The sequence below is a fragment of the Tenrec ecaudatus genome, chromosome 10 (assembly GCF_050624435.1).
Source record: "Tenrec ecaudatus isolate mTenEca1 chromosome 10, mTenEca1.hap1, whole genome shotgun sequence".
Lineage (NCBI taxonomy): Eukaryota > Metazoa > Chordata > Mammalia > Afrosoricida > Tenrecidae > Tenrec > Tenrec ecaudatus.
Genome location: NC_134539.1, coordinates 158,215,369 through 158,235,324, shown reverse-complemented (window position 1 = coordinate 158,235,324; position 19,956 = coordinate 158,215,369). Strand labels below are relative to the sequence as shown.

The 19,956-nt window shown below is 62.8% G+C and overlaps 5 protein-coding genes across 14 annotated transcripts; 3 read left to right on the top strand and 2 right to left on the bottom strand.

Moving 5' to 3' along the window:
* The first annotated feature begins 626 nt into the window (after nucleotides 1-626).
* Nucleotides 627-3,015, top strand: LOC142460142 (carbonyl reductase [NADPH] 2). The gene is made up of 8 exons (XM_075562397.1): nucleotides 627-678; nucleotides 1,131-1,228; nucleotides 1,347-1,501; nucleotides 1,582-1,624; nucleotides 1,693-1,792; nucleotides 1,895-1,959; nucleotides 2,082-2,199; nucleotides 2,912-3,015. Exons 1-8 carry the CDS (start codon nucleotides 627-629, stop codon nucleotides 3,013-3,015), a joined length of 735 nt encoding a protein of 244 aa, XP_075418512.1.
* Nucleotides 3,016-4,285: 1,270 nt separating this feature from the next.
* On the top strand, nucleotides 4,286-6,481 carry DCXR (dicarbonyl and L-xylulose reductase). Of its 4 annotated transcripts, none has more exons than XM_075559486.1 (8): nucleotides 4,286-4,440; nucleotides 4,524-4,621; nucleotides 5,184-5,218; nucleotides 5,303-5,345; nucleotides 5,417-5,516; nucleotides 5,967-6,031; nucleotides 6,111-6,228; nucleotides 6,336-6,481. In XM_075559486.1, exons 1-8 carry the CDS (start codon nucleotides 4,389-4,391, stop codon nucleotides 6,437-6,439), a joined length of 615 nt encoding a protein of 204 aa, XP_075415601.1. In that variant the 5' UTR covers nucleotides 4,286-4,388; the 3' UTR covers nucleotides 6,440-6,481. The 4 variants fall into 4 exon arrangements, with proteins under 4 accessions (XP_075415601.1, XP_075415598.1, XP_075415600.1 ...); XM_075559483.1 differs by having other exon boundaries at nucleotides 5,064-5,218; XM_075559485.1 differs by having other exon boundaries at nucleotides 5,184-5,345.
* Nucleotides 6,482-7,983: 1,502 nt separating this feature from the next.
* RAC3 (Rac family small GTPase 3) lies at nucleotides 7,984-10,028 on the bottom strand. 3 transcript variants are annotated; one of them, XM_075562396.1, is made up of 6 exons: nucleotides 9,863-10,028; nucleotides 9,210-9,281; nucleotides 9,001-9,118; nucleotides 8,845-8,907; nucleotides 8,282-8,441; nucleotides 7,984-8,195 (listed from the first exon to the last, which is right to left on the bottom strand). In XM_075562396.1, the coding sequence occupies exons 1-6, from the start codon at nucleotides 9,895-9,897 to the stop codon at nucleotides 8,065-8,067; spliced, it is 579 nt and encodes a 192-aa protein (XP_075418511.1). In that variant the 5' UTR covers nucleotides 9,898-10,028; the 3' UTR covers nucleotides 7,984-8,064. The 3 variants fall into 3 exon arrangements, with proteins under 3 accessions (XP_075418511.1, XP_075418509.1, XP_075418508.1); XM_075562394.1 differs by having other exon boundaries at nucleotides 8,845-9,118; XM_075562393.1 differs by lacking the exon at nucleotides 9,863-10,028 and having other exon boundaries at nucleotides 9,210-9,668.
* A 540-nt stretch (nucleotides 10,029-10,568) lies between these two features.
* On the bottom strand, nucleotides 10,569-16,653 carry LRRC45 (leucine rich repeat containing 45). Of its 2 annotated transcripts, XM_075562391.1 has the most exons (17): nucleotides 16,072-16,653; nucleotides 15,794-15,855; nucleotides 15,421-15,491; nucleotides 15,081-15,259; nucleotides 14,855-14,983; nucleotides 14,429-14,541; nucleotides 14,210-14,268; nucleotides 13,894-13,971; nucleotides 13,145-13,280; nucleotides 12,961-13,038; nucleotides 12,767-12,878; nucleotides 12,616-12,686; nucleotides 12,315-12,407; nucleotides 11,993-12,085; nucleotides 11,395-11,568; nucleotides 11,153-11,300; nucleotides 10,569-11,082 (listed from the first exon to the last, which is right to left on the bottom strand). In XM_075562391.1, exons 1-17 carry the CDS (start codon nucleotides 16,289-16,291, stop codon nucleotides 10,886-10,888), a joined length of 2,013 nt encoding a protein of 670 aa, XP_075418506.1. In that variant the 5' UTR covers nucleotides 16,292-16,653; the 3' UTR covers nucleotides 10,569-10,885. The 2 variants fall into 2 exon arrangements, with proteins under 2 accessions (XP_075418506.1, XP_075418507.1); XM_075562392.1 differs by lacking the exon at nucleotides 11,993-12,085.
* Nucleotides 16,654-16,864: 211 nt separating this feature from the next.
* Nucleotides 16,865-19,929, top strand: CENPX (centromere protein X). 4 transcript variants are annotated; one of them, XM_075559481.1, is made up of 5 exons: nucleotides 16,865-16,941; nucleotides 19,096-19,147; nucleotides 19,332-19,385; nucleotides 19,491-19,579; nucleotides 19,661-19,826. In XM_075559481.1, exons 1-5 carry the CDS (start codon nucleotides 16,912-16,914, stop codon nucleotides 19,673-19,675), a joined length of 240 nt encoding a protein of 79 aa, XP_075415596.1. In that variant the 5' UTR covers nucleotides 16,865-16,911; the 3' UTR covers nucleotides 19,676-19,826. The 4 variants fall into 4 exon arrangements, with proteins under 4 accessions (XP_075415596.1, XP_075415594.1, XP_075415593.1 ...); XM_075559479.1 differs by lacking the exon at nucleotides 19,491-19,579 and having other exon boundaries at nucleotides 19,661-19,929; XM_075559478.1 differs by having other exon boundaries at nucleotides 19,332-19,579.
* The last annotated feature ends 27 nt before the right edge of the window (nucleotides 19,930-19,956 follow it).

The following is a 19,956-nucleotide window of genomic DNA, read 5'->3' as shown; positions in this document are numbered from 1 at the left end:
GCTGGACAGCGACTGTGGGCAGGAGCAGAGACGAGTCCTCACCATTCCATCTCCTGCACCTGCCCGCTGCCCAGTTGACTGACCGTGAACTTGCACAGGAAGGCACTCACATGCATGTACACAAACACACTTACATATACATGCAGCCCCTCCTGCACCTTCCCCACCGCACAGCCGACTGCAGACACTCACACGCACCTCCACAGATCCACCTACACCGGCACGAATATACAAACACATCCACACAAATACATGTATACATAAACATACACACATACACATGCAAATACACATATGTACCCACACACACAAGTACATATGCACACACATGCCGGCACCCACAGAGTGCACAGAGACCACCTGTACACACACCCGCACTTACGCACATGCCCGCTCTCATGTGCACATGGATGCACACACACTGTAACCACAGTATTGATTTCGTTGCCCAAATCTGGACGCAGCCCTGATTGGCACCTCATGGGTCGGTGGAGGAGGCTGCCTCGGGCCTCTCAGCATTCCTGTGAGGGAGTGGAGCTGAAGTGCCCTGCCCACCTCCCATGATCATGCCAACCCAGGAGTATAAAGCCTGCACATCCTCCAGCCCATTCCCACCAAGTCTGAAAATGCAGCTGAACTTCAGTGGCCTGCGGGCCCTGGTGACCGGAGCAGGGAAAGGTGGGTGCACACAGGCAGGGTAGGCAGCAGGCGGGGCTGGCGTGGGAGTGTGAGGCAGACCACCCACCTGGAGTCAGTGACATCCACTCACCCCATTAGGCAGCAGGGCACCCCACCTTTGGGATGCAATCGCAGCCCTTCCCAGTCCACACAGACCCCCTGAGAGGGTGAGCTGGCCTGGGTTCCAGGGAGGCCCATACCCAGCTTTTCCTTAGCCCCTAATCTGCATCCTGCCCTAGACCCCCAATCCTGGGACCCGACCCTGACTCCTGGACCCTCACCCGACCCTGGGCTCCCACCTGTTCCTGAATCTCCACCTCTCCTGGCACCCCACCTCTCCTCCTTGGACCCCAGCTCTACTGGGCCCCACCTTTCCTGGCTCACCTCTTCCGGATGCAGCCCTTCTGCCCCAACCTTGACTTGCATGGGCCCTGTGGCCGAGGTGCCTGCAGGGATTGGCCGGGACACTGTGAAGGCCCTGCACGCTTCTGGAGCCCAAGTGGTGGCCGTGAGCCGGACCAACTCGGACCTGGTCAGCCTAGGCAAGGAGGTGAGCAACTGTGCCGGCAAGCCCCTCAGAGCTCCCCATGTGCCCGCCACCAGCCACTGCCCCCCACAGTGCCCTGGCATCGAGCCATGTGCCCGCCACCAGCCACTGCCCCCCACAGTGCCCTGGCATCGAGCCTGTGTGCGTGGACCTGGGTGACTGGGAGGCCACGGCGCGGGCGCTGGGCGGTGTGGGGCCGGTGGACCTGCTGGTGAACAATGCCGCCGTGGCCGTGTTGCAGCCTTTCCTGGAGGTGACCAAGGAGGCCTTTGACAGGTGGGCATAAGGGATGGCAAGCTGGGGGTCGGTGTCAGGAGGCAGCCTCGTCCTCTGACTGAACCCTGTGCCCTCGCCAGGTCATTCAACGTCAACTTGCGTGCCGTCTTCCAAGTGTCCCAGGTAAGTGAGGAGACGGGGCTGGGGGTGGGGGAGGGGGGGCGAGCCGGCAGTGGCAACCTCTCTTCCAGATCGTGGCCCGGGGTATGATTGCACGTGGCGTGCCTGGCTCCATCGTCAACGTCTCCAGCATGGTGGCCCATGTCACCTTCCCCTCCCTGTCCACCTACAGTGAGTCCCTCTGCTCTCTGGGAGCAGATTCACCAGGCGCCAGGGCTGGGCCACCTGCAGGGGCTGCACCCTGTGGCCTTCAGCATCACCCTCTCTCCTCAGGCTCCACCAAGGGTGCCATGACCATGCTGACCAAGACCATGGCCTTGGAGCTGGGCCCACACAAGGTGGGCACTGGGGCCGGGGGCAAGGGCAGGTGGGAGTGGGGCTGAGTGGAGAAGAGCGAGGGGAGTTGTGGGCTAGAGGTTGCTCCCCTGGCTGAGGCCACACCTCAGACCCCTGGGCCTAGATCAGGGTGAATTCCGTGAACCCCACGGTGGTGCTGACAGCCATGGGCCAGAATGTCTGTGAAGACCCTGAGCTTGCCCGCAGACTGAAAGAGCGCCACCCCTTGAAGAAATTCGCAGGTGAGGGGCCCTCTGCTCCTACCCCACAGGGGCCCTATTCCCACCACCATCGTTCTCCACCCTAGCCCCTCACCCTGCCCCTCCGACTCTAGGACCTGCCCCCCACTCAACTCTTGTCCTGCCCCCACCTATATATCTGCCTCTCATTATCAACCCTAGCCTCTCACCCTGCCCCTCACTAACCCTAGGACCTGCCCCCCACCCAACTCTTGTCCTGCCCCCACCAACGTTTCTGCCTCTCATTCTCAACTCTAGTCCCTCACCCTGTTCCCTCCCTGTCCTAGGCCCTACCCTTCCCTGTCTTCTAGACCCTGCCCCCCACCCAATTCTTGCCCTGACCCTCAACTTCATACCTGCCCCTCATCCTGCGCCCCTCCCTGTCCCCTCCTAGACTGCAGTCTGGGCACCTTGTCCAGCCCTCTCTCCCTGCTCCTCCCAGTTCCCCACGGCTTGCTCCCCAGCCCTGCCCCCTTGTCCTTCCCTGCCTCTCCCTGACCACAACCTGGGCCCCACCTTCATCTTGCCCCTCCCTATCCCTCCCCACCCTTGTACCTCCTGCCCCTCCCTGTCCCCTGCAGCCTGCCCCCCTCCCCCCCGTGCCCTGTCTCATCCTGGGCCCCTTTCCGCCCTGGTCCTGCCCCTCGCCTTGTTCCCTCTGCCCCATTACCCTGCCCTGAACATGGCCTGGCCTCTCCCTGACGATGCCCAGCAGAAGTGGAAGACGTGGTGAACAGCATTCTCTTCCTGCTCAGCGACTGCAGCACGTCCACCAGTGGCTCGGGCATTCTGGTGGATGCTGGCTACCTGGCCTCCTAGGACCCCTGCCGCTCCCCTGCCCCGCCTCAGCTAGCCTGTGCGGCCTGAGGAAGCTGAGCAGAAATCCCTCCCCACTGCCCCCTCCCTCCCACTGCGTCCAGGTGGCTCGGGCATCAAATTTGCCGAAATAAAGATTGTTCACCCAGGACCTGTACATATGGAGCTGGAGGAATGGGGGTTGGGGCAGAATGGGGCATATTTCATCCACCCTAATATGATGAAGACAGCCTGAAGTCACTGGAACCCTGCCTTCTGGTGTCCACCCACCATGTCTGGTCCCTGTCTGACTTCCTGAGGAAGGCGTAGGGGCCTGGGGCCCACTTGCACCTCCTGGCCAGGCCTGGCAGAGCTGTGCCTGTCTGAGAGTGGGGCCTGTGGACTGAGGTGCAGCCATCAGGATATGGGGAGGGGGCACGGGGACCTGCAAGCTAGGCAGCAACTCCAGTAAAGCCATGGACCACAGAGCAGGGCTTCCCAGGAGCCACGCTTGGCCAGGATGAGTAGATGACTAGAGCTTGTTCGAGAAGGTCTCTGACCAGTGGAGGGTTGAGGCTCCTGGCATGAGGGAAAACACATTGAGCCCTACGGAAGAACAGGCAGAGGCCTAAGCGCAGCCAACTCCCAGCATCGGCATTCTTGCCTCCAACCTGATGGCTGGCCCCTGGGTGGGCACAGGCCCTTCCCGCCCGCCCCCCAACATTGCCCAGCTCGGCCACTCGGGGCCCTTGAACATTGACTCCCAGGAGCCTTTCTCCTGGGAGCCCTCTGTGTCCCTTCTGCCCTGCCTGATCTCCCCAAGTGCTGATGGGAGAAAACAGACCGGCCTGCCTCTCCGTTCCAAGGCTAGGTGGTCAGCCGTGGGGAAGGGGGGGACGGGGTGCTGGGGGCGCATGGCCAGATGTTTTACTCGAGGAAAAGCAAACCATGCCAGCTGAGAACGCGCCGTTTCATGTAACACCGGACCACCAAGCTGCTTTCCCTAATAATCTGCCGCGCGATGAGAGGCCCCGCTAAATCCATTCCTGACCCACCTGAGGTCGCCTCCGGGAGTTTGAAAACCTCCGCCCCACCCGGACACGCCTCCTACCTGCGGCCAATCGCACTCGCAGGGGTGACCTCTGTTTGCCTGGCTGCGCGCCCGGGACGCCCGGCGCTTTCCGATTGGCCGTTCCGCCTCTCCTTGAGTGTCGCGGGACCACGCCCCCACCCCTTCCGACCAATCGTACGCGCAGAAAGGACCTATATTCGCGTAGACCCGCCTTCATTCCTCACGTCGCTTTACGATTGGTCTCCGCTCTCCGGCTCGGTCACTACCTCGGTGGTCCACGGGAGCTCGAAGTCCAGTCCGAGTTCGCTGGTCAAGTGGTGCCGTCATGGATCTGGGGCTCGCGGGCCGCCGGGCGCTGGTCACCGGGGCGGGCAAAGGTGGGCCTGGGGAGCGAGCGGGCAGGGCGGGCGGCGACGGGCGGGCGGAAGGGACGAACGCGCACTGAGCCCGCTCTCCGCAGGCATCGGCCGTAGCACGGCGCTGGCGCTACACGCGGCAGGCGCGCGCGTGGTGGCTGTGAGCCGCACCCAGGCCGACCTGGACAGCCTGGTCCACGAGGTAGGCACTGCTGGCCGGGTCATCGGGTCCCCAGTGACTTGGAGAGAGGGAGTGGGGCGGGGCCGGGGCGGCCGCGCGGCTCCACCTCCTGGGCTGGGCGTTGTGCTCTGTATGGGGCCCGCTAGGGACCCTCAGCCTGCCTTCCCCGTGGGTGACGAGGCCCCTGAACATGGAAGGGGCAGGAAGCGCTGCCCGGCAAGCTGGGGTCAGGACCGGGAGGAAGAGGACTGGCCACAGGCGGTCATTAGGCTTAACCAATGGTCATGACAGCTCCCCAATCCCACAGCCTCTTGGTCTACAAGCTGGCTGGCCCCTCTGAAGCCCTGCCCTGTCCCCTGTCCAGCTGAAAGATGGTGCATACCCTGCCCTCCCCCCTCAAAGGTAGAAGCCCAGGTGTGCCTGCCTTGGGCACAGTGCCTCTGTTAAGAGTAACCCCCCACAGTGCCCTGGCATCGAGCCCGTGTGCGTGGACCTGGGTGACTGGGAGGCCACGGAGCGGGCGCTGGGCGGCGTGGGGCCGGTGGACCTGCTGGTGAACAATGCCGCTGTGGCCGTGTTGCAGCCTTTCCTGGAGGTGACCAAGGAGGCCTGTGACAGGTGGGCCGGCTGCAGGAGCCCTGGGTGTGTGGCAGGGGGAGGCCCGAGGCAGGCCCGGACCAACCAGGATCCCACTTGCCACAGGTCCTTCGATGTGAACCTGCGTGCAGTCATCCAGGTGTCCCAGGTGAGCTGTACTGCTGGTGGGAGAAGGGATGCGGGTGCCCCACGTGGGCCTCACCTACTGTACCACTCCAGATCGTGGCCCGGGGCCTGGTTGCCCGGGGAACCCCAGGGGCCATTGTCCACGTCTCCAGCCAAGCCTCCCAGCGTGCCCTGACCAACCACACGGTCTACTGTGAGTGACCCTGGACACCTCCCTGCCCCCCCTCACCCCCAGGGTCTGCCATGAGTGACCCTGGATGCTGTTCCCCTCAGCCCATAGGATCCTCTGTGACACTGGACTCTGGTCTGCCCCCACTGCTGCCGCCGCCCCCCCCCCCCCGCCCCTACCCCCCCCCCAGGTCTGCTGTGAATGACCCTGGATGCTAGTGTCCAGCCCCCGCCCGCCTAGTCTGCAGGGTTTCCTGTGAATAAGCCCTGGGCACTGGTGCCCTGGCCTGTTGTGTTGGGCTCATGACCTCCCCTGCTGGGCCCTGGTTCCCTGGTCCACAGCATTGGGCCCCATGATCTCCCCAGCTGGGCCCTGACTGTCCCCAGCCTGCATTGTTGGGCCCCATGGCCTCCCTGGCTGATACCCCGGTCCCTGAAGCTACAGTACTGGACCTCTTGCCCCTACTCTCCACAGGCTCCACCAAGGGTGCCATAGACATGCTGACCAAGGTGATGGCCCTGGAGCTTGGGCCACATAAGGTGAGCCAGGGCTTTCCCCCAGTGTCCTCTGCAGGGCCACCTGGCACCCCTGACTTGCTGACCCACTTGTTCCAAGCAGATCCGGGTCAATGCAGTGAACCCCACAGTGGTAATGACTCCCATGGGCCAGGTCAACTGGAGTGACCCCCAGAAGGCCAAAGCCATGCTAGACCGCATCCCCCTGGGCCAGTTTGCTGGTAAGAGGGGGGGCGGGGAGGACAGTCCCTTGGCCCTAGGGAGCTGGATGAGAGGAAGGGCCTGGGCCCGGGCCCGGTAGCCCTTCATCTGCCTCTCACTGTCCCAGAGGTGGAGCATGTGGTGGACAGCATCCTCTTCCTGCTGAGTGACCGCAGTGGCATGACCACGGGCTCTACCCTGCCAGTAGATGGGGGCTTCCTGGCCGCCTGAGCCTGTGGCCGCTGGTTCCCCCCAATAAAGACCCTCTGCTCACCGGTCATATGCTACTTCCTAGCGCCTTCAAGAGAATAGGACAGACCTTTACAGGGAGGGAACCTGGCTAAGGGGACGCCTGACTGCACCCCAGCAGAGGCTGGGAGTAAGGGCTTTTCAGAGATTGACCGCTGGCTGTGCGAGGGAGGGGGTTTGGGCAAGCATGACCTTTGCCTTGTCCAGACCTCCACTGGGTGGAGTGCTTCTGAGAGTCCCACAGACACGCCCCGCGAGCCTGGCTCAGATACCTCTAAGTGAAGAATAAGAGAGAGAGTGACTGTGTGTCCGGTTCATGGTCATTTGTCAGTGACCAGACTCACTCTCAGTGATCCATCATGACTTAGGGATGCTGGCAGAGCTTTGGTCAACTTTGTGTGCTATGTACAACGCGATGGCCCCGACCTGACATACCAGGTTTAATCTGAACGAACAATACAGTCATGCCGACACCATGCACAGAACAAGAGACCAAGCCCCGGCTGGTGTGTTTGCCAGTTCCCGGCCGCAAGCCCTGACATTGTGGGCAACTTCACGCCACCATGGCTGTGCCTGAAGGTGGGCTGGGGAGACGTGCAGGAACTACTGTGCAGATAACAGACACGGTAGCCTCCTCGGCCTGCGGTGATGACCACGTGCACAGGAGGGTGTGGGCAGTGCCAGGCTTTGTTATCTCCGTAGGACTGGGTCATCCCGTGAACCGTGGCTGTGGAACCACTGGCTAGCACCACTCCAGACAATTGCCAGGGTAGCGCCTAAGCCAGTACGAGCTGAATCCAGCTTGAACATGATCCGATTACGTGACTGTGTACAGGGATGCCCAGTGACCTCAGGATGAAGAGGAAGCCCCAACCCTATCTCCCTGCCCCCCACCCCCACCCCTCCCAGGTTGACCCCAGAGCACCCCATTCTTCCTGCAGCAAGGCCTGGCTGGCTGTCAACCCTCTGGACTTGGGTTTGAAAGTAGCCACCTTGCCCTGGAGCCCAGCCTAGGAATACAAACACCACTACTCCTGCTAGGAGCTGAGCTGTCCCTGGGGAAGCTGAGGCAGCCCCCAAGGTTTGTTCCTTCCCTTGCCCAGTATATGGGGGCAGGTCAGAGACACCTCTGCAGGGGATTCGAGCCCAAGATGTACACATGGATGCCCAGATCTCTTGTGCCACCTTAGCTTGGGGGTGGGAAGTGAGGGGTGGCAGGGGCAGACAGTGAGGCCAAAGGCAGGTGGTGGTGGTGGAGAGCATTTATTATACAAAATCAGGGCAGCCTCTCCCAAGCAGGATGAGCAAACTCCAAGCCCCAACCTCCCCACGGGGATGGAGCCACCCTGGGGCTGCCCTGGACCCGCCCCTGCAGCCCTGAGGGAGACCCTGCTCCCTCCCTCCCAGCCTGGGGGATGGAAAAGGCTGAACCCTACACCCTCCAAGAGGAGACCTGGAGCCCAGGATCTCTGGGCAGCCTCATCCCCATGCGCCCCCTTCCCCCCACCCCCCACCCAAAAACTCAGGGACACCACACACTTGAACACAACAGCAGACACTGCTGCCCAAGGGGCTGCTCCCCGCTGCCCGGCAGGCCACGCTGGGCTCTAGAAAAGCGTGCACTTCTTGCCCGGCTTCTTTACGGGGGGTGGGCAGAGCACAGCACGAATGGCTTCGTCGAACACTGTCTTCAGGCCCCGCTGGGTCAGCGCTGAACACTCTAGGTACTTGACAGAACCTGGGGTCATGAGGGGCAGAGAGGTTGGGACCATGAACCTCAGCCAGGGGTGTCTCCCTGCCCTGGCCAGCCCCCATGCAGCTCACCAATCTCGCGAGCCATGGCCAGGCCCTGTGGGTAGGTGATGGGTGCCAGTTTCTTGTCCCGCAGCCTCTCAACGGCGTCCTTGTCGTCCCGCAGGTCCAGCTTGGTGCCCACCAGGAGGATGGGGGTGTGGGGGCAGTGGTGCCTCACCTCTGGGTACCACTGTAGGGACAGAATAGACTGCTCACGGCCGCCTCTCCACTGGCCTGAGCCATCATCCCTTCCAGCCTCCATGGTCTGCTGGGGAAGGGGGCAGGGAGGAGATAAGCAGCAGGAAGACCCAGGCTTATCCTGGCCTCACAGTGGGGGCTGTGGGCTGTGGCTGCCAGCCCCCAAAGACCCAGAGGCCCTCCATCCTGAGAGCCCTGCTGGGTGCCCCTCCCTGTCCTGCAGACTCCATACCAAAAGGGTCCACAGGAAAGAGAGCCGTATGCTTTTTACTACACCAGGGCCAGTCTCTGGCTACCTCCTCCTATGGTCCGACACCCTGACTTTCTGCCCTGCCAGGGTATCCCTTTCCCATGAGTGCCACCCCTAACCCCCTGTGAACTCCAGGCCTGCCCACCTTGGCACGGACGTTCTCAAAGGATGCCGGGCTCACCAGGGAGAAGCAGATCAGAAAGACATCCTGGGGGGGGGAGGGGGCCAGGTAAGTGCAGGCAGGGGCATCCCAATGACCCCACCCCCATCTTGGGGGACCCTGGTGGGCAGGGGCACCTACAGTCTGGGGGTAGGAGAGAGGGCGCAGCCTGTCGTAGTCCTCCTGGCCGGCAGTGTCCCACAGCCCCAGGTTGACTGGCTTGCCATCCACCATCACATTGGCCGAGTAGTTGTCGAAGCTGGGGGGCATAGGGAGGTCAGGGCGGGAGTGGCAGGCTACATCACAGCCCCCCACCCTGCTGCCTCCCCCTGCCCGCACGCGGGGCTCACACGGTAGGGATATACTCCCCGGGGAAGGCGTTCGTGGTGTAGCTAATCAGTAGGCAGGTCTTCCCGACGGCGCTGCGGACACACGGACAAGCCATGTGGCTGCCTGTGGGCTCTCCATCAGTATCAGCATCAGCAGCCGGCTCCCAGCCTCCAGAGGCCGGGCTTCGGGGTGGCTGGAGGCCGGGGTTCCGGGCAGTAGACCCGCGGCGACCTAGGGCTGGCGGAGGAGGCCCGGGGCCGGCGGGTCCACAAGGGGCGGGGTGGTGGGTGCGGCACAGACACCGGCACCCCTCGAGGGAGAGTGGGAGCTGTGGGCCAGGAGGGGAGTGGAGCACCGGCGGAGGGTCCGCCCAGGGGAGAGGCCTGGCCGCACCCACGAGGACGATGGGCTGGCGGCTCGGGCGCATAGCCCACCTCGCCCTGCGCACCGGCCCTGGCCGCCCGGCGGGCTAGGGTGGCCTCGGATGGCCGCAGCATCAGGTGGCCCGCCCACCCCCCGCCCACCCCCTCAGCAGCCCGAGCCCGAGCCGGTGGTCTGCTGGACCCCGCCCCTGCCGGATGGCGCGGCGTCCCCTTCGTCCTGGCCGCGCCCTGGAGCCGCGCGCTCGAGCCGGGCGAGGTCCCCGGGGCCGCGGGCCCGGCCCGGCACTCACCCGTCGCCGACCACCACGCACTTGATGGCCTGCATGGGCACCGGGGCCAGGCGGCGGCGGCCGCGGCCGCGAGCCGAGCTGCGGAGAAATGCCCGGCGCCGCAGCGGCCGCGGGACCGAGCCGAGAGCAGAGCCGAACGGCCGGAGACAGCCGAGCGCCGCCGAGCGCTGGGCGCGGAGACAGCCGAGCGCAAGTCGGGCGGGCGGGCAGGGGGCGCACGCCCCGCCCCCAGGACCACGCCGGTGGGCGGGGCCGCGGGGGGTCAGGCGGAGGGGGTGTGGCCCCAGGACCTCCAGGCTGGTTGCCAGTCCCCAGGGTCTGGTTTAGGAGGACTCTGGTGCCCGGGGCTCAGGTCCCTGGTGACCCAGACCCAGGGGACAGGACCACTCAGGCGGCCCTAGGGGGCTCAGTGAAGACAAGCGGTTACAGACAAGCGGTTATCCCGCCACCGTTTGGTCGGTGCAGGCTTGCGGGGGTTGGGGTGGCATGGCATGGGCTGAAACCCATGCAACCCAGCTCTAGCCTGGAGAAAAGTGGTGAGGACTGCAATTTTGGAATTTCCTCACCCACCCCAGTCCTCCGATGGATGGCCAGCAGTAGACCACACCCAGCACCCTTGCACCGGGTCTCGGGGGGCTGCTGGGGGTGGTGGACAGGTGAGTTGGGTGCCGCCGGAGAAAAGCACAGAGCCAGTGTGTACGACAAAGTATGAAAGTCCTGTATTGCCCAGTGATCATGAGGCCAGGATGCGCCCCGGGCTGCTGGCTGGCACGCTGCAGGCACGTAGTTCTAGGGTGGCGGTTGCAGTGGGGCAAGGGCTCTGATCACCAGCCCCGGAGCAGGCAGCACCAGCCAGTCCCCCAGCTCCATGTGGAAAGGAGAGACAGGCTCTTGTCGCTGAAGGCCGTCTGTGGGGGCTCTGCTGAAGGGCAGGGTACAGCAGGGCAGGGTGGGAGGGGCCAAGCCTTCCCCCTGCTTCTCCAGCTCAGGACTCGGGGCCTCTGTTCAGCGGCCCGGTTTCCCTCATTTGTGGGGGCTTAGGGTCCGCAGGGGCGCCCCCTGCACGTAGGAAAGGACTGCGTTTTGCAGGACGCTGGCCCTCTGAGCCTGGTCCTCGTAGATGCGCGTGATTTCAGCCTCCTTGAGTCTCAGCTTCTCGCGCAGGGAGGCGTTCTCACTCTCCTTGTCCAGCAGCGCCTCCCGGTGGTCATTTGAGATCACTGCGGAGAGGAGACGGTGAGGGATGCCGGCCACCCCACCAGGGAGAAGTGGGTGCAAGGGCCCTCTCACCTTTCAGTTGGCGCTCCAGGGCAGCCACCTTCTCCCTCAGTCCTTCCTGGGCCGTCAGCTCGGTCTGCAGGCGTCCCATCTGCTCCTGCAGTTCCACCCGCACCCGATTCACTTCAGCTACCTTCTCCTGGTCCTTGCTGCTCAGTGTCTGGGGGCAGGGGATGGTGACGGGGCATGGGTGGGAATGTGCCAGCAGATTTGGCCGTGCCCCCTCCCCATGACCAGAGAGTGAGACCCTCTACCTGCTGCAGGTCCTCCAGGCGCCGCTGCAAGCTGTCCACCTGCAGGCTGAGCTGACTAGCCCGAGCCTGGGCCTCAGCTACGGCCTGCTTCTGCTGCAGGCAGGCGCTCTGGGCCTCATCCCGGGCCTGTGTCAGCAACCGTAGCTTCTCCTCCAGGTGTACCAGGCGCTGTTGCTGAGACAGAGGGGCTGATGAGCATCCCATGCTTGCCCAAGGGATTAGCAACATGTGAGTGGCGAGAGGCAGCCTTCACCCTGCAGCCTGGCCGCTCACCCCTTGGTCCTGCCTCCCAGAAGTGCCACCCTGCCAGTCTCAGGGGCACTTTGCCTGCCAGTCCCTCCCTTGATCCAGCCACAGGCATGAGAGCCAAGCACGAGACTACCTGCTGGGAGCACTGGCCATGGGCTGGACATTCAGGACTCCACTCCCCACTACCACCCCACCCTGCCCCAAGTTGATAGGGCTGGGACCACAAACGTTAGCTCAGCCTCCTTCAGAAACCAGCAAGGGGACCCCCCCCCCAAGCCCTGGCCCCAGATCTCTCTGTGGAGGTCCCCTCTGTGGAGGGGACTGGCCATATGGAGACATGAGGACTCACCTCCTCCAGACGGAGCTGGGTCCTGGCCTTTAGGAACTCCTCCTCAACCTGCCCTCGCTCACTGAGAGCGGCCGCCTTCACTTGGCTCAGCTCCTGTGGGGTCCCGGCCCCTCCCAGTCACTGCTGGGCCCCATGCCAGCCAGGCCCTGTCTACCTGTACCTCCCCCTGCACCTGAGGCTCCCCATCTGCCCCCCACCTGCTCCCAGCTCTCCCTGCATTCAAGGCTCACTGTTTGGCCCCCACCAGCTCCCTGACTATCACATGCACTGCCTCTGTTCCCAATTCTGGTAGCCTGTCCCATTGGCCCACAGGGATCCGCACCTCTTCCAGGGCCAGCCGAGTGCTCTCCAGCCTCTGTACTCGCTCCTGCAGGGCCCGCTGGCTCTCCTCCAGGTGGCAGGTCATCAGCTCCACCTGCATCAACCCAGGTGTGTCGGGAGGCTGCCTCTCAATGCTGAGCAAGGAGGGCAGTGGGCACAGCTTGGGTCATCCCTGCATCCCTGGACGGCAAGGTCAGAACACAGGTCCTGCATGGGCTCAGGCAGCAGCCAGGGTGGGGGACACTGTCAGAGGGGCCTAGCCACAGGTATTAGGGTTCTAGGAGCGTGGGGAGAGCAGGGACCTCTCTGACGCGCAGCTGCTCCGAGTCTGCCAGGCTCTGCTTGAACCTCTTCCTCTCCAAGTCCAGGCGCTCTGGAGGCCAGGGCGGGGCTAGTCAGATCACCAGGGCCTGCCCTAGGGCCCGCCCCACAGCCCTCAGGCCCAGAGCCCACCCTCTGCCTGGACAGCCCGCAGCTTTAGCTCCGCTGATGTGTTGGTCAGCTCCTGGCGGGCTTCAAACAGTTGCTCCTGCTGGGACTTCACCTTCCGCTCCAGTTCATCCACCTGCAAAGCAGCAGACAGTCCAAGAAGCTGGAAGCCCCAGCCCGCGAGCCACCCACCCCAGGTCCAGGGGGCTGGACTGTACCTGGCTCCGCAGGAGCACTCCCTTCTCATGGGCAGCAGACATGTCCTTAAGGAGCTTGGACTCACGCTCGGCGGCTTCCTGGAGCCAGGAGGAGGAGCAACACGGGTCACAGACCCACCCCTGCCCCTCCACAGCCCCTCGCCACCCCTGCCCCTCCACAGCCCCTCGCCTGAGCAGCACCCACCTGCTGCTCCAGCCTGCGTTCCTTGGCTTGCTTCTGGGACAGACTCAGCCGCTCCTGGTCAGCAGCTGCGAGTCGATCACCCAGGTCCTGGGTCTTCTGTTCCGACAACACCAAGGCGGCCTCTGTCATCTGGAGCCTGGGTGGAGGTGACACCAGGCCCCATGGGCCGTCCACGCCCCACCCCACTGCCTCAGTCCACCCCACTCCCCAGACACCCAGAATGGCTACCATGCCACTCCTCGGGGGGTGGTGGAGCATGCTGGTGCTTACGTATGTACATAGGTATGTAGGTGCATGTGCGTGCCCTGCTTTTATTTTTTTTTTAATCATTTTATTGGGGGGCTCATACAACTCTAATCACAATGCATATATACATCCATTGTGCCAAGCACATTTGTACATTTGTTGCCCTCATCATTCTCAAAACATTTGCTTTGTACTTGAGCCCTTGGTATCAGCTCCTCATTTTTCCCCTCCCTCTCTGCCCAGCTCCCTCAGGAACTCTTGATAACTTAGAAATTATTATTTTGTCATGTCTTACACTGTCTGATGTTTCCCTTCACCGCGTGCCCTGCTTTTAAGCAAAGGGCAACCCTGCTTCCAAGGGGTCTTCCAGGACTGGCGCCCTGCCCACCATTTCCATAGACAAGGTGCTAGCTTAGAACCGAGCACCCTCTCCTGAGCGCCCCTCCTCATCCGGGGCCCCTCAAGAGCTGAAGTGCCCATGCCGTGTTCCCAGGCCTCCTTACTTGGCCTTGAGGGCGTTGATGATTGAGTGTCGTTCATTCAGGGCATCCTGCAGCTGGCCCACGCGGGCGGCGTTATTCCTGTGGGTGGAGCGCAGGGTCACCAGAGCCACCCAGCGCTACAGACATGGAAGGGCCCCTTCACCAGAACGGGGGCAGCTGATTCCTGCAACTCTGCCCCAGCCTCGCCTAGAGCGGGAAGCACCCTGCGGGTACCCTTCTTGAGGAAACACACTGGGCCCCCGCTTGTGGGCGGGCGCAAGAGGGTCCACTCACAGGGCGTCAGAAGTGGGGACCAGACGCCCTGCCTGCAGCCCACCTGCTGCTCCGCGCTATCTCCTCTCGCTGCTTGTCAATGGTCTCCATCAAGTCCATGAACTGTGGGCAGAACCAGCGGGGGCCATAAGGGTGCTAGCCACCTGGCTGGGCCCGAGAGGAGGGTCCCCGGCACCCCTCTGCCCACTCAGAGGGCACACTGTGCCCGGAACAGGGGGGCTTCTAGCGGAGCCCAGAGGAGTCAGGGCATGTGGCGGCGCACCTGCTTGGATTTCTCCTCCTGCAGGCTGCGCACCTCCTTGCTGAGCACGTGAGTGCGGACCTGGCTCTCCCGGAATGCCGCCTGCCGGTCCTGGTTGTGGTCCATGGCCTGCTCTGTAGGAGGGGAGGAAATGCATGTCATCTAGGGAAGGGGACCAGAAGGGCTGCTCGGTGTTGGGACAGCAAGTGGCCGCCCAGCACCAGCAGAGTGTCCAGGGCTATTGGAGCGGTGGGGAGAAGTCCTCCAGGACAGAGTGGGGGGTGGGCCGGGGCCAGACAGGGTCACGCCCCCGTGTGGGCGGAGCCTCTGGCCTAGTGAGATTTTTTCCGGCTCTCTCCCACTGGTCAGGTGATTTGGAGAGTTTTTGCGCTTGAGCCCTGCCCCTCCCCTAGGAGTTGGGTTCATCGCTGGCGCGCGGGTGCGTACCCACGGCTCTGAGGACGTCACCCGGGATATTGTTCCCAGCCAGCTCCAGCCTGCACAGCGTCCTGTTGCTGGGGAGACAGCTCACCAGGGCCCGGCCCCCCAGGAGGCCAAGGTTGTTCCAGCGCAGGTCTGCCGGGAGGCTTGTGGTCAGGAGGTGCGTGGGGCGGGGCCCTCCTCCCCGACCCCGCCCTGCACTTTGGAGAGAGCCAGCGCTGCTGGGCCTCACCCAGCTGCTGAAGGCTGGTGTTACTCTTCAAGGCCAAGGCCAGCTCCTCGGCCCCTCTGTGAGTGACCTGGTTATTGCGGAGGTCCAGCTGCCGCAGGTTGCTGTTGGCCCCCAGGCCCGCGCAGAAGGTGGCGAAGGCCTCCTCCCAGGCGCCCAGGTTGTTCCACTCCAGGGTGAGGCTGCAGGAGGGTGGCCGTGAAGGTGCGGCTCACCCCCCACCCCCCAACCTCCCAGGTCCGAGACTGGAGGAGGGGCCGCTAAGGCATCCTGCGGAGGTGGGCCTAGTGGTCCACAGCACCCTGCGCATGGGAGAGCTGAGGGCACACAGGCCAGTCCTCACCTCTGGATGGACTTGTTCTGCTTCAGCAGTTTCCCCAGCGCCTCTGCCCCCACAGCGCAGAGGTTGTTGCCCTAGGACCGGAGTGGACAGGGAAGTCACCCTGTGGCTCAAACCCCTGGGACCACAGCCTAGAGTGAACCCTGGGGCGGGTGTTTGCTGTGACCACTCCTTCTTGGGGCTGGTGTGTCAGATTGCCTGTGTGAACCCCTAGTCCTCTGATTCCCGCTCATAGCCCTGCAAGGGGGCGCCGGGTGCCAGGGGCACTTACTGACCTGATCTCACCTGGGGGTGTCTGCAGCAGGGCCCCTCACAGGACAGCCCATCCCACTCCCTCAGCCTGGGTGGGGGGCATGTCTGGGGCACGGGCCCTTACCTTGAGGTCCAGGAGCCGGACAACTGAGTTAGAGCAGAGTCCCTGCAGCAACAGCCTGGCCCCTGCATGGGGGACGGGGTGAGGACAGGTCTAGAAGGCTGTGTTTGCCTCAGACTCGTTCCACTGGCAGGGAGATGTCAGGGTTTCTCTGCCGTAAAGCAAGCGCCCTTCTGTGTGCGAACTCGCCACAGGTGGAACAGCCCAGGTGGTGAGCCTAGGTGGTGAGGGGGTGGGTCCGGGGCCCGACCCCACCCAGGGTCCCAGAGCCCACCGCCCACCTTCCTCGCTCAGCATGCAGTCTCTTAGCACCAGCTCCGTGAACAGCGTCTGGCTCTGCAGCAGCTGGCCCAGGGCCTCGCAGGTGTCGGTGGCCAAGGTCTGCGTGGCCAGGTCCAGCTGGCCCCTCCGGGGCTCTTGCAGCTGCCGCAGCACAGCCTCCTGGGGCTCGGCCCCGCGCTCCTGGCACAGCCGGCTGTAGGCACGCCGGAACTCTTCCATGTCGGGGTGTTCGCGGGGCAGAGGGCGGCCGGCCAGGGCACGGGGGGCCCTCTCTCCCCGAGGGTTCTGTCTATGGTCCCCCGCCAGCTCACTTGCAGGAGATGCTGCCTGGGCAGGCACGGAGATTGGTGGAGACAAGTGGAGTCGCTTCTCCAGTCAAGAGAACCGGGTGTCGGGCGCCAGCCGGGTCCTGGTGGGGGTTGCCAGCTGGTACAAGAAAGCGCTCAGGGCCGGGTCTCCCCAGCGCAATCCCTGCTCGCACGCTCCTCTGCGCCCCGCAGCCGCAACCCCTGTCCCAGCACTCGCGCGGCGGACGGTCACCGCCACTCGCTCCCGCCGCGATGTTCTAGTATCCAGGAAGAGCGGGGTGCTCTGGGAAAGGGTGGTAAGGACTACAACTCCCAGCGAGCTTCGCGCAGAAGGAATGCTAACCAATGAAAGGGAAAGGGTGGGCGCCATCTCCTGGTCCATTGGCTATGAGCCTAAGGGGCGGGGCTCCTAGAGGGCGCGCTCATGACTCATTGACTGCGAACCTGGGGCGGGACTTCTGGAGGGCGTGCAGAATGCTCATTGGCTGGAGGCGCGGGACTGTACTCTGAGGCGCGCGCGGTGGGGCGGTCATGGAAGGACAAGGTGCTGGGTTCCGAAAGGTGAGGGGACTCGGGTGGGTGTCGAGCGAAGGGGTGACGCCGAGGAAAGGTCGGGTCCGAACTGCGGAAGTGATACCAACCGGTCCTGAGGCCAGGGGTCGGCAGGGACCCGGGACCCGCCGAGTGCTGGGTGACGCACGTCAGTCGGCGGCCAGCCGCCCCGCTGTGGGAAAACGGAGGCCCCAGAGCAGCGCAGCCACGCCGAAGGCTAGGATCAGCCCTCGCCCTGGCTTCCCAACCTGGGGCTGCGCGCCCCCGTGTACCCCCATGCCACATCGTGCATACGTGCACGCACTTCTGTCGTGAGGGCCTGCACCTGGAGCCGCTGCTCCGGTGTATATGTGTATGAGTGTCACCCGCCCTCCCCAGGCCTCCAATCAGGTGGGGGTGAGGGCACTGAAGGCCTGGGATCAGCCCAAAGAGGCACCAGGGAGCTGGCACTCCGGCCTCAGATGGGCTTTGCCACCACCTCGGGGAGCTATGAAGACTCGTGGGGTGCCACCACCCAGAGAGGGCCACACTGACCCAGCTCCTCAAGCCTCACCTGGGGACGTGCACAGGCCTCTAGAGCTAAGGAAGGGGCTTTTGGCTAGTTACGGGTCCTGAGCAGGGGCTGGCAGCAGAGGGCGCTAAGACCATGGCGCAGGGATCTGTCTGGCTCAGATGGACTGCCCTACCGGCCCCCATGTCCACGCCCTAGTGTTGGGCCATTCTCCAGCTCTGTGCTGCTCTGGGTCGGCAGTAAGGCCTTCTGAGGCCTTCAAAGCGCCCAGCCCTGACCATCACTGCGCTCGATGGAGTTCACCCCTCCACATCTACCCTTCCTGCAAGGGTGCCCACCCCCTCTAGTTACACTGGCCTCTGCCAGGGGCCTTCTTTCTGCCTGCCCGCTGAGGGGCCATCGTCCTGGGGAGGCCTCTTGCTGGGGGGGGGAGGGGGGGAGAAAGTTCTAGACCCTCTCCAGCCCCTCATGTCCCAGGGTGCAGTGAGCAGGCACCCTGGCTGTCCATCTGGTTTTTCATTCTTTTGTTCCCTTTCCTTGCAGGGACCGTCTCCTTGGGGAATTAAAAAATCATTTTACTGGGGACTCATACAACTACCACAATCCACACATTCATCCATTGTGTCAAGCACATTTGTATATTCGTTGCCCTCATCATTCTCAAAACATTTGCTTTCTACTTGAGCCCTTGGTATCAGCTCACTTTTCCCCTCCTTCACAAGCCCTTGATAATTTATAAATTATTTTGTCATATCTTGCCCTGTCCAAGGTTTCCCTTCACCCACTTTTCTGTTGACCGTCCCCCAGGGAGGGGGTTATATGGAGATCCTTGTGATTGGTTCCACCTTTCTACCCCACCTTCCTTCTACCCTCCTGGTATCGCCACTCTCACCACTGGTCCTGAAGGGATCATCTGTCCTGGATTCCCTGTGTTTCCAGTTCCTATCTGTACCAGTGTACATCCTCTGGTCTAGCCAGATTTGTAAGGTAGAATTGGGATCATGATAGTGGGTGGAAGGAAGCATTTAGGAACTAGAGGAAAGTTGTACGTATCATTGCTACACTGTACCCTGACTGGCTCGTCTGCTCCCCACAACCCTTCTGTAAGCGGATGTCCTGTTGGGCTTTGGGTCCCCACTCCGCACTCCCCCTCATTCACGATGACTTTTTTTCTTTGATACCTGATCCAATTGACACCTCATGATCACACACACAGGCTGGTGTGCTTCTTCCATGTGGGCTTTGTTGCTTCTGAGCTATATGGCCGCTTGTTTGCCTTGAAGCCTTTAAGATCCGATGCTTTATCTTTTGATAGGCGGGCACCATCAGCTTTCTTCACATTTGCTTATGCACCTGCTTTGTTACCAGCGGTCTTGTAGGGAAGGTGAGCATCACGGAAAGCCAGTTTTATAGAACAAAGTGTTCTTGCACTGAGGGAGTTCTCGAGTTGAGGTTCCTTGGGGAACTTTTGTCAGACCCCTTAACCTGGCTAGCCAGCCCCTCCCATAACAACCTGCCTGCTCTGCCCATCCTGAGGCCCACCAAGCTGGGAAACAGCCATTTTCTGCCCACCGCCACCACCAACCCTGCCATGTGGCAGCTGCACAGTAAGGTCTGTGTGCCCCATCAAGAACACCGCTTTTCTCCCCCAGGAGCTGGTGAGCAAACTGCTGTGTCTGCATTTCAGAGACAAGAAGACCAGAGGTATCTGGACCATGGGGGGGGAGGGTTGGGGGGAGAAGGGGGGTCCAGCATCCAGGAATAGCTGTCTGGTCTGGGGACAGGCTGGTGCTTCAGCCGAGGGGGGAGGGGACACCCACAGGTGGAGGAGGGGTAAGCACACTCAGTGCCCAGAGGCCCTCAGTGATGTGGCCCACATGACCCCCAGTCAGCACGGATGCTGTGCAGCTGATGGCCGAGATGCTGAGGATCTTCGTTGTGGGTGAGTCCCTGCTGCGTGGCTTCATGGCCCATCAACACGGCCTTACAGGGCTAGGAGCACTGGGGATGGGTGGCCCCCAGACCTCTCAAGTGCACTGTGTGGCAGAGGCGGCTGTGCGTGGGGTGCGGCAGGCCCAGGCCGAGGACCTCCCCTGCGTGGACGTGGACCAGCTGGAGAAGGTGCTCCCTCAGCTGGTACGTGGGTACCCAGTCACCACAGGAGCCTGGAGTTCCTGGGGAAAGGTTCTAAGTACCCTCCCCTCCCTTTCCCCCTAGCTTCTGGACTTCTAGAGAGCTGCCCTGCACACCACACCACCTTTCCATCACCGCCCAGCCACCTGCCACCCAGGTCCTGTGGTCAGCCAGCTGCCAGTCTGGGGAGTGGCAGGTGGCCCCTTTATGGACAAGGTTGCTGAGGGGCTGTGCTTGGGGAACCAGGGTCCTGGGCACAGACGTCCCCATACCCTTAACTAAGCCTCTTCCTATAAAGCAGCTTCTCTGTCTCTGTTGCCATCGCAGTACTGCCCTGCCCCACCCCGATGTGAATGAGGATACAGTCACACCAACGTGTG